Source organism: Bufo bufo, chromosome 3, assembly GCF_905171765.1.
Source record: "Bufo bufo chromosome 3, aBufBuf1.1, whole genome shotgun sequence".
Taxonomy (NCBI): domain Eukaryota; kingdom Metazoa; phylum Chordata; class Amphibia; order Anura; family Bufonidae; genus Bufo; species Bufo bufo.
In genome coordinates, this window is record NC_053391.1 from 649,784,059 (window position 1) to 649,801,406 (window position 17,348).

Genomic DNA, 17,348 nt, shown 5'->3' on the forward strand with positions numbered 1-17,348 from the left:
TGCATTTTATGCGGACTTTTGAATCAATACAAAGATTTAGGCTACTTTCACACTTGCGGCAGAGAGACCTGGCAAGCAGTTCCGTCGCCGGAACTGCCTGCCGGATCAGGCAAAATGTATGCTAACTGATGGCATTAGTAAAACTGATCAGGATCCTGATCAGTCTTAAAAATGCCTGATCAGTCGAAAAAATGCATTGAAATGCCGGATCCATCTTTCCGGCGTCATCCGGCAAAAACGGAGCCGGCATTTATTTTTTCACCTTTTTTTCAGTCTGCGCATGCGCATGCGCATACCGGAAGGACGGATCCGGCATTCCAGTATTCTGAATGCCGGATCCGGCACTAATACATTCCTATGGGAAAAAATGCCTGATCCGGCATTCAGGCAAGTCTTCAGTTTTTTTAGCCGGAGATAAAACCGTAGCATGCTACGGTTTTCTCTTTTGCCTGATCAGTCAAAACGACTGAACTGAAGACATCCTGATGCAAACTGAACGGATTACTCTCCTTTCAGAATGCATGGGGACATACCTGATCAGTTCTTTTCCGGTATAGAGCCCCTGTGACGGAACTCTATGCCGGAAAAGAACAACGCAAGTGTGAAAGTAGCCTTAGGCCTCTTTCACACTTGCGTTGTTGGGATCCGGCATGCACTTCCGTTGCCGGAGGTGCCTGCCGGATCCGGAAAAACGCAAGTGTACTGAAAGCATTTGAAGACGGAACCGTCTTCCAAATGCTTTCAGTGTTACTATGGCACCCAGGACGCTATTAAAGTCCTGGTTGCCATAGTAGGAGCGGGGAGCGGGGAAGCGGGGGAGCGGTATACTTACAGTCCGTGCGGCTCCCGGGGCGCTCCAGAATGACGTCAGAGCGCCCCATGCGCATGGATGACGTGATCCATGCGATCACGTGATCCATGCGCTTGGGGCGCCCTGACGTCACTCTGGAGCGCCCGGGGAGCCGCACGGACGGTAAGTACACTGCTCCCCCGCTCCCCGCTACAGTTTACCATGGCTGCCAGGACTTTAGCGTCCCGGCAGCCATGGTAACCACTCTGAAAAAGCTAAATGTCGGCTCCGGCAATGCGCCGAAACGACTTTTAGCTTAAGGCCGGATCCGGATCAATGCCTTCCAATGGGCATTAATTCCGGATCCGGCCTTGCGGCAAGTGTTCCGGATTTTTGGCCGGAGCAAAAAGCGCAGCATGCTGCAGTATTTTCTCCGGCCAACAAACGTTCCGTTCCGGAACTGAAGACATCCTGATGCATCCTGAACGTATTTCTCTCCATTCAGAATGCATTAGGATAATCCTGATCAGGATTCTTCCGGCATAGAGCCCCGACGACGGAACTCTATGCCGGAAGACAATAACGCAGGTGTGAAAGAGCCCTTAGTTAGTCTTATTGGGAAGTAATTCTCATCTATTTCAGGAACCACTTGCATATACGATATATTGTGTATTTTTCCCATTTAGTATTTAATGTGTGAGCATGCACGTGTTTGATTGATGTTTTTATGGAATTTTACAACAGTTTTATAGTGTTATTAAAATTGGTTCATTTATTAAATTGAGTGTGATCACCATATTTATAATTTATTGTGTATTCATTTGTAACCACACATACAGAGTGCCAGTCCGCAATTTACAAGTAATCCCATATAGATATTAAGCCATGGGGACACATGGGGACACTATGAGGGCATCTACTGGGGACATTGCTGGCACATGGGGACACTATGGGGGCATCTACTGGCACATCATTGGGGACACTATGGGGGGCATCTACTGGGGACATTGCTGGCACATGTGGACACTATGGGTGCATCTACTGGGGACATTGCTGGCACATGTGGACACTATGGGGGCATCTACTGGGGACATTGCTGGCACATGGGGGGCATCTACTGAGGGCATTGCTAGCACATAGGGAACACTATGGGGGCATCTTATACTGGCACATTATGGGGACACTCTGGTGTTGGAGTATCTTGTAAAGAATAAATCAAGGCAACTGGACTTACTGTAGATTTCTTGAAAACGTTTCACTCGTTCTTCCAACGAGCTTTCTCAATTCTGAGTGACTGTACAAGAATTCTTTGGGAATAAATATGTAACTGAATCAACATCTGGTAATTATACCCAGCATGGGGTCAGAGGCCATTATACCCAGCATGGGGTCAAAGGTGTTGATTCCATTATCCTAATTGGAGTCAGTAGGTGACAGCACCAGCGTCATCACCAGTTCCCGAAGCAGATCTGTCCCTGGCAGTTCTTTGGGAGGTTATTGCCATATGTGGCCTCTTCTCTTTATTGCTGTCGCTGCCACTACCCTACTCATCAGATGTTACTTCCTCTTCAGTACTTCAATCCAGCTCCCAGGTCCTGTCCAACACACAATCATCATCAGAGTTTTCACCCTATACCGCCACTTTTATCAGACTTTGATATATCATGGTGGGTTCCTTGCTCCCCCCCTATTCCCTGCTCTGTATTTGTCCTGACTGCCACTGTCACTACCACTGTCCCCACCATCAATACTACGGCTACGAGTGCCAATATTACCACCACCATGACCAACACATCTATGCATTGGGGCCCCGGCCTCCCGCTGAACCTTCTGCTTAGGGCAACTCTCACACAAGTCATGAACCGGAAGACTCTCCTGACTATCTGCCGTAGGGTGTGTTAGAGTTTTGTTGCCTCTTAGAAAAAAAATAAGGTGCCCCACTAGGAGAGGACAGTGAAGACAATTATCCTCTTTCTCCTCACTGATAATGTCACACCTTTCTGAAGCCAGTGAGACCTATGGCCTACTAATACTACTACTACCGTCTGGGTGACTGCTGCTGCTACTACCCACATTCTATCTCTAGGAGGACAAGGCATCGATCTTTCTTTTCGAACCCTTCCATTTCCAGACATTTTATTATGAGGTCTAATGTAAACTCACAATTTTCCTAAACAAAAAGTCACAGGTTTGGTACACAGGACAGTTACAGCAAAATTCCAAGCGTGCTTTCTGTAACTTAAAGACAGAGGTGCAATTAAATGTCTTTCCTCTTCTACAAACACAGCGAACAGTGCTGATTATTTACTTTGGGAATAATGCAGTATTGGCGCTGATAAGATTGTCTACTGTGTTACTTGCATTTTAGGGCTCATGCACACGAACGTATTTTCTTTCCGTGTCTGTTCAGTTTTTTTTGTGGATCGTATGCAGAACCATTCATTTCAATGGGTCAGCAAAAATACATACGGTCGTGTGAATGTGCCCTTAAAACCGCAGTTTCTAAAAAGACCTTTTTCTACTGTAAAACACGTTTTAAACATTTATTAATTTATATACTGCACTTTTATGGCACATATCAGTCGCAGATTTTGTCGCATGCCATTTTGCTGAAAGATCTGCTACTTTTCCCTGCACACGTCACTTTTCCGACATGTCGAGAAAAGGGGGCATGGCATGGGTAGCGAAGAGGGTGGGTCGACAGGCATGTCTCCATCATTTTCTATGCCATAGAAAATGGCTTAAATCTACTCCATGAAAGGAACTGGTGCAGATTTAAGTCTGTCGCACGGTCTGCTGGAGGAAGCACCAAAGGTATATGGAGGCCTGCGCCTCCACATAAATTTGGAGCTTCCTCCAGCCGCACAGAGACACTGTAAGGATTGGTGTGGAAAACACCGGTCTTAATAAATTACCCCCCTAATGCATTTATCCCCACCACAACACCACCAATATAAATGCAGGAAAGGCTGGGATAAGCTCCGAGCTATTTTACTGGATTCTTCCAAAGCGAACAACTCCCAGCCCTCCCTATGGTGGTGCCGTGGACTTCGGCTGGGACGAGAAGAAACTACAGGACAAGAAGAAAGCAAGGACCTGCTACACCGTGCAGAGACGACTGCGATCAGAAGTGAAGGCCTTCACATGAAATATTATAACTCCTTCCAGAATCTGTTGCTTCCCAGATTACTCCTAATTTATAATTCGATTTGGGATGGGAAACCCTTACATCCACATATGCTATCAGCCCAAATTACGATAATTCCAAAAGAGGGCAAGGATCCAACTTCCTGTTCGAGTTACAGGCCAATCTCGCTGCTTAATAACGATCTGAAGCTGCTGGCGAAAATATTGGCCTTGAGGCTTCAACCTTTGCTCCCTGGGCTGATACATGCGGAACAAGTTGGATTCATTAGTGGCTATGAGGGCAGAATGAATACTAGCCGTATTATCAGCCTAACTCAGTATGCCCATAACACGTCAACACCTATGGTGCTTCTCGGCACTGATGCCAAGAAGGCATTTGATAGGGTGGATTGGGTGTATATGGAGAAAGCCTTGCTCAACTTTCAAATACCGGCAAACTTCATAGCAGCGGTAATGGCGATGTATACCAATTCTAGTGCCCGGGTCTTAGTCAATAACACATTAGCACCTCCTTGTCAAGGGCACATGGCAAGGGTGCCCACTATCCCCACTATTGTTCGTCCTTGCTTTGGAACCACTTCTTCAGGCCTTCCGGTTAGATGCTAGGATTCGGGGCGTACAGATACAAGGCGAAACACATACACTAGCGGCTTTTGCAGACGACAAACTGCTAGTCGTCTCCAATCCCATGGAAGCCTTCCCGGTGATTTATGCCCTGTTGGATCAATATGGCACTTACTCTAACTTTAAAGTGAATCTTGCAAAGTCGCAAGTCTTAAACATTACCTTGGATCCGTTAACACAGTTGGAGCTAGAGAGGTGCACACCTTTTAAATAGCATCCCTTTTCTGGGAATAAACCTCACTCCTAACCCTAGGAATCTATATAGAGAAAATTATAAAAGTCTCCCTACCACTATTGATTTTCTCATTAAGTCATGGGATGTTTCCTGTACCTCCTGGTTCGGACTTAGGGCACTAATTAAAACAATTATCCTTCCAAAAGTTTTATATTATAAGTCCACCCTATACCTCTTCCTAGAGTATTCTTTATGCAAGTGAAGAAAATAATTGCCCATTTTCTTTGGAATAGATCTAGATCGTGGCTCTTACACTCTCAGGTAATCATGACGGTTAAGATTGGTGGCTTGGGGGTGCCGGATTTTCAATTGTATTACAGAGCTATTCAAAGCATGAGAGTTCTAGACTGGTTCCGTAGTGTGCCGAATAGAATGGATGTATCCCTGGAGCAAGCTATGTCAAAGATACCCTTGCACGCTTTGGCTCTGGCCAGGAACCACAGGCTTGACATGCTCAAGACGGTCACTAACTCCCTAATATATAACACAGTTAAGATTTGGTACACATGGCTGGCTGACCGCCTACTCACAAACCCTCTTACCCCCTTGCTTCAGGTGAGGGATGTGCTGTGGGACTCCTCAGCAGAGTTCAGGTCTACCATTACTGATGTAGGCAAATGCAATAAAAGCGTGGTATGGGATGTGTTGGGGCATCATACTGGGACAGTCGATTCAGAGAGTGAGAGTTTCCCGCCTACCAATCTCTGCAGCATACATCAGCTACATCTTCTCCAGGCTCTGAAGAAAATTAGGGTGCCGGGGGACACTCTTCACAGATTTTGAACATATAATTATGGGTAGGGGAGAGCCCATGAAGAAGATATCCAAAATATATAACCTGCTCCTTCCTAATGAAATGCTTAGGAGACTGTCCTTTATAGAGAAGTGGGAGGATGATTTGCATACACCCTTCACGGAGGCTGAAGTGAAGTCGTTATTAGCCCGAACCCGTAAAGTGTCCAGATATGTACGTCTCCAAGAGAATTATTATAAAATGCTCACTAGATGGTATTATACAGTCGTGGCCAAAAGTTTTGAGAATTAGATAAATATTGGAAATTGGAAAAGTTGCTGCTTAAGTTTTTATAATAACAATTTGCATATACTCCAGAATGTTATGAAGAGTGATCAGATGAATTGCAAAGTCCTTCTTTGCCATGAAAATTAACTTAATCCCAAAAAAACCTTTCCACTGCATTTCATTGCTGTCATTAAAGGACCTGCTGAGATCATTTCAGTAATCGTCTTGTTAACCCAGGTGAGAATGTTGACGAGCACAAGGCTGGAGATCATTATGTCAGGCTGATTGGGTTAAAATGGCAGACTTGACATGTTAAAAGGAGGGTGGTGCTTGAAATCATTGTTCTTCCATTGTTAACCATGGTGACCTGCAAAGAAACGCGTGCAGCCATCATTGCGTTGCATAAAAATTGCTTCACAGGCAAGGATATTGTGGCTACTAAGATTGCACCTCAATCAACAATTTATAGGATCATCAAGAACTTCAAGGAAAGAGATTCAATTCTTGTTAAGAAGGCTTCAGGGCGTCCAAGAAAGTCTAGCAAGCGCCAGGATCGTCTCCTAAAGAGGATTCATCTGCGGGATAGGAGTGCCACCAGTGCAGAGCTTGCTCAGGAATGGCAGCAGGCAGGTGTGAGCGCATCTGCACGCACAGTGAGGCGAAGACTTTTGGAAGATGGCCTGGTGTCAAGAAGGCCAGCAAAGAAGCCACTTCTCTCCCAAAAAAACATCAGGGACAGATTGATCTTCTGCAGAAAGTATGGTGAATGGACTGGGGCAAGGTCATATTCTCCGATGAAGCCTCTTTCCGATTGTTTGGGGCATCTGGAAAAAGGCTTGTCTGGAGAAGAAAAGGTGAGCGCTACCATCAGTCCTGTGTCATGCCAACAGTAAAGCATCCTGAGACCATTCATGTGTGGGATTGCTTCTCATACAAGGGAGTGGGCTCACTCACAATTTTGCCCAAAAACACAGCCATGAATAAAGAATGGCACCAAAACACCCTCCAACAGCAACTTCTTCCAACAATCCAACAACAGTTTGGTGAAGAACAATGCATTTTCCAGCACGATGGAGCACCGTGCCATAAGGCAAAAGTGATAACTAAGTGGCTCGGGGACCAAAACGTTGACATTTTGGGTCCATGGCCTGGAAACTCCCCAGATCTTAATCCCATTAAGAACATGTGGTCAATCCTCAAGAGGCGGGTGGACAAACAAAAACCCACTAATTCTGACAAACTCCAAGAAGTGATTATGAAAGAATGGGTTGCTATCAGTCAGGAAAAGGCCCAGAAGTTGATTGAGAGCATGCCCAGTCAAATTGCAGAGGTCTTGAAAAAGAAGAGCCAACACTGCAAATACTGACTCTTTGCATAAATGTAATGTAATTGTCGATAAAAGCCTTTGAAACGTATGAAGTGCGTGTAATTATATTTCACTACATCACAGAAACAACTCAAACAAAGATCTAAAAGCAGTTTAGCAGCAAACTTTGTGAAAACGAATATTTGTGTCATTCTCAAAACTTTTGGCCACGACTGTACTCCGGAGAGATTACATAGGCTTTTTCCTACAACCTCGCCATTGTGCTGGAGATGCCTCCATAGTACAGGCTCCTTCCTACACATTTGGTGGACATGTGCCTTGATTGTCCCATTTTGGACAGGTGTCTGTGAGACACTGTCTAGGATTTGCCACGATTAAATATGTCTCACACCTCAGGTCTGCCTTTTAGGTATGATTCCAGAAACCACTAATAACAGACAAGACGCACACCTGCAACAGCACTTGCTAGCGGCAGCGCGCCTAATTGTCACAACACACTGGAAAGATACGGCCACCCTGGCGATCTCACAATGGCTTGCCAAGTGTGATCAGTGTCAGGATCTTGCCCAATTCCTCAGGTCGCAGTACCTGATCAGACTGGGATCAGGTACCAGCGGTCAATCGGGACAAGTACTGACACTACACACACACTATGAAATTTGATCACTCTGCTTCCTACAATCTACAAGATTGCATGGGAGATCAAATTGTTGCCGGTTCATTCTAACAACTAAAAAACTTCTGAGATTCGCATTTTATTAGCTGAAAATGAGGAACTCTAATTGCCTTAAAAAATATTGCCCGTGCTAGGTTAAATAATTGGTTTTATTAAAAATTTAAAGATGTAAAAACCGGAAGCCTACAAATATACACAGAACAGTTTTTAAAATAAAAAGGATGAAAGAAAACTGACTCCTACTTTACTCACACAGAGACTTGCAGCTATCAGGTCCTTAGGCAAGACAGAAAGACATGGATCCTCATTCAATCAGATTGGCCTCAAAATGGGGAACACGGTACAATCTGCTCTGTCCAACTTATAAGAATTGGTCCAGGCAGTCTGTAAACCCACCTTTAGGGCGTGACATATGGGTTGGCTGTGACTTTTATGACCGGACAGTCACGCTGAAATCTGGTCTAAAATGGATTTCTGCCCATAACTCTACACAGGAGAATGCCTGCCCGATAATTGTGGGCTCATTTTTCAGCCCTCAGTATTGGGGTCACCAAACATGGGGTGTCCACGTGACCCCAATCAGATGAACAGATTTTCTAAGCCAGGATTTAACATAAGTGGGTGGTTTATGGTATGTGTGGCACCGTCACCTCCTGACAGTTAAAATGCCGTACCTCAATAATCTCTATTGAGCTGTATTTTTGAGTTATGACCGGAGTAAGATTTTTGGATTTTCCCAATGACAGCGAGGTATGGAGAGCAGCTTGACCCCACCCTCCGGAAGTGTGCCCCTATCATAAAGTAATAAACCCCCTTTGAAGCTTTTCACTATACAGGCATGTTTGTATAAAGTGTCGTGGAGGCCAGTGATCGTTGTCACCTCTGGGTCAGGGACTAAGAAGTTTATGGCGGTGGTCTGGTTTAGGATGTGGGGCGAGAGGGAGAGAAGGGACAGTTATTTGTTTGAATAAGGGGGAGCTCAGAGTCCCCAGAACACAGGCCAAGCACTCATGCTCAGTGTGCCACAATCAGGTCTACAGAATGGAACAATTGGCTCATTGGGAGTTGAACACGGCTTCTGTGTTTGAAGGGATATGGGGGAATTGGAGGAAATTCAGAAAACTCAGTTATATAACCTGTCTGAACATCATGTACTCTTAGTTGCTTTTATAGAATCAGTATTATCTGTACTCAGTGATATGTTGTTATCATTCATTTACTTACATAGAAACATGTCTATCAGAATAAAAGTAATTTAATGTTTATGATAAGTGCTTTAATGACAACCGATTGTAATACATTGTTGGACAAAACTACTGTATGTAATATTTGTTGGAACTGTATTTAATAGGTTCAACTTGTCTATGTGCATCTGTCGATTGCTTATTTGTACGCTGTCATTATTTCTGTAAGTCAATGAAATTTTTTTTAAAACTAAAGAGGTTCTCTGGGCTTTGAATATTGATGAGCTATCCTCAACATACGGTAGGTCATCAATATGAGATCGACGGGGGTCCAACACCGGGCACCCCTGCCGATCAGCTGTATGAAGGAGTGTGCAGTCTTCCTCCTCGCTGCTGCTATGTCGAGCAGGAAGAGAGACAACATGCGTGAACTGCGTGCGCCTTTCCTTCATACAGCTGATCGGCAGGGGTTCTGGACCCCCACCAATCTGATATTGATGACCTATCCTGAGGACAGGTCATCAATATTAAAAGCCCAGACAACCCCAGTTTTTTGTCTGTATTCATTCCGTTTTTGCCCATATATGGAACTATTCATTACAATGGGGACGCAAAAAATTGGAAATTACTCAGTGTGCATTCCGTATCCACATGTTCTATTTTTTTGCGGAAAAGACATGTCCTATTCTTCTTCGTTTTTCGTACAAGGACAGGCATTGTTACAACGGATCCACCAAAAAGAAGAGAAATAAAACAAACGGCATCTGCTTTTTTTTGTGGACCGCATGAAAGTGTGAGGTCATTGAAGAGGGCAAACACCATAACGTCCCAATAATACATTTCTTTATTTCTTCTCTCCATAGGGCAAAATCTGCAGCAAAATCCACAAATAACTTGTGCGGATTAGTCATGGATTTTCTGACCGTTTCCTCAGAGGATTCCACATACAGCGCTTTTCTTTTCAGGTCCTACTGAAGGCGTTACTATCCATTAGGATATGAAACACTAGGCAGTGCAGCTGCCCCACCACACTGGTTACCCTCCATAAGCTAGTATGCAGCATGGGAGTGGTGCCAGTAACCCAGTTAGTGCAACCATGAAACCTACTAAGTTTAGGCGCCATTCACATGACCGCTAAAAACGGCCCTGTGATGGCTATTTTTTAGAGCAAATTGAAGTCAATCGGTCTATTTCCATGGCCCCTTACCCTCCTGTAGTGTTACCAGTGACTATATCTATACTTATGTGCTCCGTTCTGGCTTTGTAGCAGTTTTCACTGCACTTTCAGGCCGAACCTGTCAAGATCTGCACAGATCGGATGTGATACATGTGCTGCTGCAGCCAATGATTGGCCTCAGTGGTGATGTGTCCCCAAGCGGTACATGACGCAGAAGTGATGTGCCGCTTGGCGACAAATGAGGCAAGTTATGGGCTGTAGCGCTGCACATGACCACATTTACACAGAAGTTGACAGGGTGGAAGTGCAGTTTAGACAGCCCAGGTGCCACAGAGCCGGAACGGATTGTTGGGGAGCAGAAAAATCTCTTCGCTGCTACGGCTGGGGTGTGAAAAATAAAAATGTGCTGCTACTCAGCTTTCCAGAGGACTTTGTACATACATTACACTGCACTTGAAAACATATGTATATTTTTTACTGCAGCGAGTCATAAATAACTGAAAAATTAGACGTTTGTTTGCAACTGATTTTATTACATAAACTGTAATGATAGTTATTGTAGAGAAAATTTGTAGAAATATGGGGGATGGCTCACAAAAAGGTCAACTTTTTCATATAGACTTCACAAGTTATTCATTTATTTTCCAATTACAGAAACTGAGTCACTTATTTATTGTAACGTGGAAGGTTTTTGAAATGGTATGTCCTTCCCTCCAGAAATAGCACCTCTCCTGGAAACAGGCCGGGTATGGTATTGCAGCGCAGCTCTGATCACTTGACGGTGACTGAGCTAATGTATAGGGGCAGTGATGGTGACCATTTTTGTAGTATACTTTAGAGCTATTTTTCTAATAAAAATGTACAATTTTAGTAATTAAAGTATACTACAAAAATGGTCACCATCACTGCCCCCATACATTACACAAATAAAACGGCAGTTACACTTTAATAAGAGTGCCGCTGTTTTTTTGACAACTACTTTACGGCATCTTGTGTGACCTACGGGTCAAAACTGCATGGGGTAGTTTTAGGTCTTCGATGATACCGACATGTAGGATTTCTGTCTAAACACTTCAGCCGTTGAGATGACAGAAATCTTGTATATTCACGTACATCTTATGTACATCTGTACTAGATTGTCAGATACTTTGTAAAGGCAGGGTACAAGCACGTGCCAACGTTGAGAGAATTCCCAATCGCAGGTGAAGTCCTGCAGTGCAGAGGTCCCTAGACATTTAATGGTTCTACACCTTGTAAGCCAATTATATTATAAAAAGGATCCCTGTAGCCAAAAAGAAAGCTGTAACAGAATTCTAAGTGTAACAGAAAAGATTATAAAGTGCGTGGACTGCGGATGCTCCGATTTACGGTCTGACATTTGGCTTTTAAAGTTCTATAACTTCTCGATCAAGATCGCTGAGGCACCTCCTCCACCATTACAGATACTGGCAATACCGAACTGTCCCTTCTTCAGCGCGTGAGCCATGTGACCAACAATTCTAGCCCCCGACATCCTGGCGGAGGACAAATAAAAAGATTTCAGTCAGCAATAAAGTGGGGCAACATAAAGAGGGCTTTCCTATTTTTGCAGGTGTTGACATAAAAACTAGGGAATGCAGTCACTCTAATCAAAGAAAGTTAAACCAGTCACGAGATCAATGGGGCATAGGCTTCTTCAGTATTTTATCTGCACGTCACTGCTCCCCTCCAGGTGCTGTGCACAGCACCTCAACTCAGTCCCATGCAAGTCAAGGAGTTGTAGTACCAGTACCTGGACAGAAGTGGCACAGTGCAGAGAAAAATTTAGGGAGGAGCCATTGTGTTTTACAGAAGATAATGGATCCTTAAGTCAAGCAATTCATTGGATTCTGCACCCTGGGACTCCTATCAGCCAGTGCCGGCTTATCCTACATGGTAAAACCCCTTTAAATATGTCATGAGCACAGAATGCAAGGCCTGGTAAAGGAGCAGTGCAATTAACAATATTTAATACCAATCCAAAAGGATGGGACATCAGTCCCACAGAAATTAAAGGAGCATTGGAGTCCAACATATGCACAATGACTCCATTCAGAGAGGAAACTCTGGGACCCCTATTCTTAGGATTGCTCCATTCACATAGGGGACTTCCATTCTTTAGATTGGTGGGGATCTCAGTAGTCATACATTTATCAACTATACATTGTATAATTTTTTTCAACCTCCCCTAATTTATAGAGATATTTGCTTCATACCCAATGGGGTGGCCAAGAGACACTGCTCCACCATTAATGTTGACTTTTGCAGGGTCAATGTCCAACATTTTTATATTGGCCAATACGACAATACTGAATGCTTCATTGATCTCCCACATAGTAATATCTTCTTTCTTTAGCCCAGTAGCGCTCAGGATCTGTAAAAATAAAAACTAAAGTCAGGACATCACATACCACATATAAAAATCAAAAAATATGCACAAAGCAGCAATGGGGTATGCCGACAAAAATGCCATTACCTGTTTAAGAACTTCAGAAGGGTATGGGGGAGGAATATAAACTGCTACTAGAATCAAGGGGGTTCTCAAAAAGGGAGCAATACAAACAAAACGAACCTACCCTTCGGGTCAGTGAAAAGATTGAAGCATTGAAAAATAACAGCCCTATGAATTAAGATACTGACCACTCCAGCACGAGTAGTAAATCTTGAATGATAGGAATGGGCAGTATTCGCAACAAGATACGTTTGTGTGAGAAACTATGGATGGGTGAAATTGTTGCAAGTACAAAAAAAATAAAAGTAAAATGGCATAGTCCTTGTCAGCATCCCCCAAACATCACACATTCCAGGCAATAATATTAGTCTGGTTCGCCATTACACCCCGATGTATAAATGGTGAACAGGAGTATACGCTAACAGAAAAATAAAATATTACTATCCGGACTCTCCGATTCCCCCCCCCCCCCCCTTCCTCCATTTATAGGAAGATCCAGGTGGTCTCGTGCCTTCCTGAAGATGGTATCATGATCCAGGAAATATGGCAATTTCAGAAGGACCGGTCTCAAGGGCGATGGCAAAGGGTGGAATGGCACCTTATGGGTGCGTACAAAAGCAAAGAGCTGAGATGGCGTTTCTGCGCCAAATTTCTCCAACAGTCAAAACTCAAAAGAGGCTGTAGCATTAGTGCCCTCTCAACCTTCGCTGGCAGCCCTACTAGCCTAATGTTGCTTCTTTGTGACTAATTTTCAAGATCAACAGGAAGGGCAGTGTATGTCCCGCTTTTTTCACATTTCTTTGCACAGGCGGAAATCGGTCCTCCAGGTCACTAACTCGCCATTCAGCTGCTGGTATGTGCTCATTCATATTGCGTATGTCCTGTCTCTTAAGAGTAATTTCCTCTTTAAGGCCACTCATTTGTGCCATAAGCATAGCTAAGGAAGAAGTGCAGCCTGTCACCGCTTGATAGACATTTTAAGTGTGGCTACTAGCGTTGAGCAAAGAGAGCTTCGAAGGCTTAATCCAAAGTCACTTCTTTAAAAAATTCGGAATACTGTACGAAGATTCATCTCCGTACAGTATTAGAATGTGTGGGCTCCGATGAGCTGAAGTTAGTTATTCACGAAGTTGAGCGTGACTTCATTGAATAACTTCGGTAGTTGATCTTTAAAACTTGAAACCAAACTCTGCTTCGGTTCCTACTAGTACCTTGGAACCGAAGCAGAGTTCTGTTTCAAGTTTTAAAAAAAATCAACTACCGAAGTTATTTAATAAAGTCACGCGCGACTTCGTGAATAACTTCAGCTCATCGGAGCCCACACATTTTATTACTGTACGGAGACGAAACTGTACAGTATTATTTCGATGTTTTGCACGAAGCGACTTCAGATAAAGCATCCGAAGCTCACTTCACTCAACTCTAGTGGCTACCCGATTGGAGCGGTTCGCCCATGCAACAGAGGACTCCAGATCTGACCCACCTAGACCATCCTTGAATTCTCCGGCGACTGTCTCCGAACCTTGATCCGGTACAAGGAATCAAAAATGTAAAGACTGTGGGCCAGTATCATGAGCGGGCCATCTCATGTCCGAAACAGTTCCCAGACTAGAAGTGGCAGCAGGACTCACTGTACCGGATCCAGGGTCGGAGAACGTTCACCGGAGAATTCATGGAAGGTCCAGCTGGGTAAGATCTGGAGTCCCCCGTCACACAAGCGAACCGCTCCAGTCAGGTAGCCATATTCAGCTTGGGAGTGGCTCTGGCGCCATAATGGGGTGGCCGCTCCTCCATCTCTCTTTTTTCCAAGTCATGAGCATCTCAAAACATGCTGCAAGCGGTCAGGAGCCCAGATGTACAGAATATCAGATATGCAGAAAATTATGGCGGAAGCCCCGAGCAAAGCATCCTGTCACATCCTGAATCAGACCACACCCCACAGAATTTTAATCATTTTAATGGGGTCTGTCAGCAGTTTTGCCCAGGCAAAACTGCTGACCACGCCATATAGGGCACCTATTGTAGAGCTTTTATTATCAGTAAGGTGAATATGAATATAATATGCTTTATTCTGTTGAGGACTGCTGTGAATTGCCCTCTGCATTGAGCCGCTTCACAGCCCCTGCCCTCTGCTCTTAGTGACAGCTGTAGTATCCAACCAGGAGACCAATACAGCTGTCACTCAGAGCGGAGGGGCTATGAAGCAGCTCAATGCAGAGATTACAATGAAGCACCGCCTCCTGGGTACTTTCAGGAGCAGAATAAAACTTCACATTTACACTTCTCCTGATAAAAGCGTCATGAAAAGGAATGCTTGCTCTGCTCTCCTCAGCCCCTGCCTAGTGCTGTCAACTCAAATATCTGGGACCACCAAAAACAGTTGCCTATAACCACATTTAATATAAAACGTTATTTTCATAAAATTGTACATACATGAAATAAAATAATACTATGCAAGTGTAGTACGAATGTGCCCACTTGGGCATAAAAGGCCTGAACGGCACCAAATAAGCAATATAATGGAACCAAACAAGCAATATAATAACCGCTCTTGCAAACTGTGGGCTTGATCCTAGTAGGCACTCTGAGTCCCAATGTAATGTCCTATGGGGATCTACAATGGTATTGGTCTATGAGTTAGACCGTGCTACCATGAGTGACGTAGCGATGGTGTATCGATGAGTATAGCCCCATGGGGCAAGGTACATTACCCCTCTTTTGCTTGGTGGAGGTGGAGAGCAGTCCTTGCTTCGCCGCCCGGAGTCACCTCGGCGTCCCGTGTGGTCTCTAGGTCTGGATCGAGACAGCAAAGTTCTTCTTTTTTCAAGTCCTCCTTTCGAGTTCCTGAGGTGTCGATACTATAAGGCAGCCCCCTGGATCCTTATTGACTGGAGTTGTGGATAATTGCATGGTCTGGACTTTAGGACCCAACATATCAATCGATCTGTTCCCCAACGAGCCGCGTGTATCACGTGGTATGCCGCCAGGTCACGTGGGACGCCGCGTATCAGACCTAGAGACCACACGGGATGACGAGGTGAGTCCGGGCGGCGAAGCAAGGACTGCTCTCCACCTCCGCCAAGCAAAAGAAGAGGGGTAATGTAGCTTGCCCCATGGGGTTACACCCTCGCTATGTCACTCATGGTAGCGCAGTCTAACTCATAGACCAATACCATTGTAGATCCCCATAGGACATTACATTGGGACTCAGAGTGCCTTCCTAGGATCAAGCCCACAGTTTTCAAGAGCGGTTATTATATTGCTTGTTGGTGCCGTTCAGGCCTTTTATGCCCAAGTGGGCACATTCGTACAACACTTGCATAGTATTATTATTTCATGTATGTACAATTTTATGAAAATAATTTTTTATATTAAATGTGGTTATAGGCAACTGTTTTTGGTGGTCCAAGATATTTGAGTGCCCTCCTATTGTTTATACTTTTTGCACCAGATTCTCATTAACTGTCTATGTAATGATTTGAAGCTCTATCAGAAAAATAGAGTTATAACTGTTGTACAAACATATTAAAGAAATTTATCAGCCCAAAGTTAGATGCAAACATTACACTGTTAAAAAGTAGACATTTAAATAAATGGGTATTCCAGGATTTTGTTATTGATGGCCCATCCTCAGCTTGCCTTAGACCATCAATATCTAATTGCTGGGGGTCAGACATCCCGCACCCCAGATGTTTCAGCGTAGGTTCGATACTGAACTACACAGCATTGTCCACTGTGTAGTCAACTTCAATGGGAACAGCGCTGCAGGAATCAGCCGCATCCACTACACAGTGGAACGAGCTGTGTAGTTCCATTGCCAACCTCTGGTGCCAGGGCTACTCTAACCAGCGGAGAAATAATCCTTACCTTAGGAATAGCATATGCGGGTGCAATAGGGAAGTCAATTGGGTCTACGGCAGAATCAGCAAAAGCTGAACAAGGGTAGAGGAAAAAAAATATATATATATTTTACATAAAGCAACACACATGTGACAGTACAGCATATAGATATGATGAGTAGGACACTACACTCTCTAATAAAGAGGTATACTGTTTGTGATAGTTATTCCCTATCAGATTGGTGGCAGTCCAACACCCAGCACCCCCCGCTGACATGCAGTTTGAGGAGGCCGCGTCCTCCTCAAGCACTGTCCATTGTACAAAGGTTGTGCTTGATATTGCAGCTCAGCCCCATTCACTTGAAGTGAACTGAGCCGCACCTACGCCATGTGGCTGATAAATGTGACGTCACATGGCCTAGAAAGAAGCTGCGGCACTCATCGGATTGATGCAGCCTGTTCAAACAACTGTTTGGCAGTGGTGCAGCGAGACAACCACCAATCTAATATTGATGACCTATCCTGAGGATTGGTCATCATCATCAAAATCTTGGAAAACTTGTTAAGTGTTGTGCACACAAACACATCATTTAAGTGGTTTTACAGACAGAAGTGGTCACTCCACTATAAATCCAAAGGCAAACAGGGTCTGCCATGGATGTAAGCCTATTTCGACATGCCTAAAACAGGACCTACCATATGCTGTCTGTACACCAAGTATAACACTAAAATTAAAAAAAACAAAACCACCACACACACTTTATGCCAATGGCCTAAAACTACCCAAACTATAAAAGGTGCAGTGGTCTTCTCGCTGTTTCCCCCAGGCCAGTGAGGTCAAGACTATTTCAATAGCCT

The 17,348-nt window shown here is 44.3% G+C and overlaps 1 protein-coding gene across 2 annotated transcripts in view; it reads right to left on the reverse strand.

The window, feature by feature from the left end:
- Nucleotides 1-11,220: 11,220 nt before the first annotated feature.
- Nucleotides 11,221-17,348, reverse strand: part of ACAT1 (acetyl-CoA acetyltransferase 1) — a 31,718-nt gene continuing 25,590 nt past the window's right edge. For both annotated transcript variants that reach the window (XM_040426261.1, XM_040426262.1), the window contains exons 10-12: nucleotides 16,519-16,583; nucleotides 12,416-12,573; nucleotides 11,221-11,695 (exon numbers count right to left, since the gene is read on the reverse strand). In XM_040426261.1, the coding sequence (XP_040282195.1) occupies nucleotides 11,575-11,695; nucleotides 12,416-12,573; nucleotides 16,519-16,583 (344 nt within the window). In that variant the 3' untranslated portion in view covers nucleotides 11,221-11,574. The remainder of the gene's footprint in view (nucleotides 11,696-12,415; nucleotides 12,574-16,518; nucleotides 16,584-17,348) is intronic.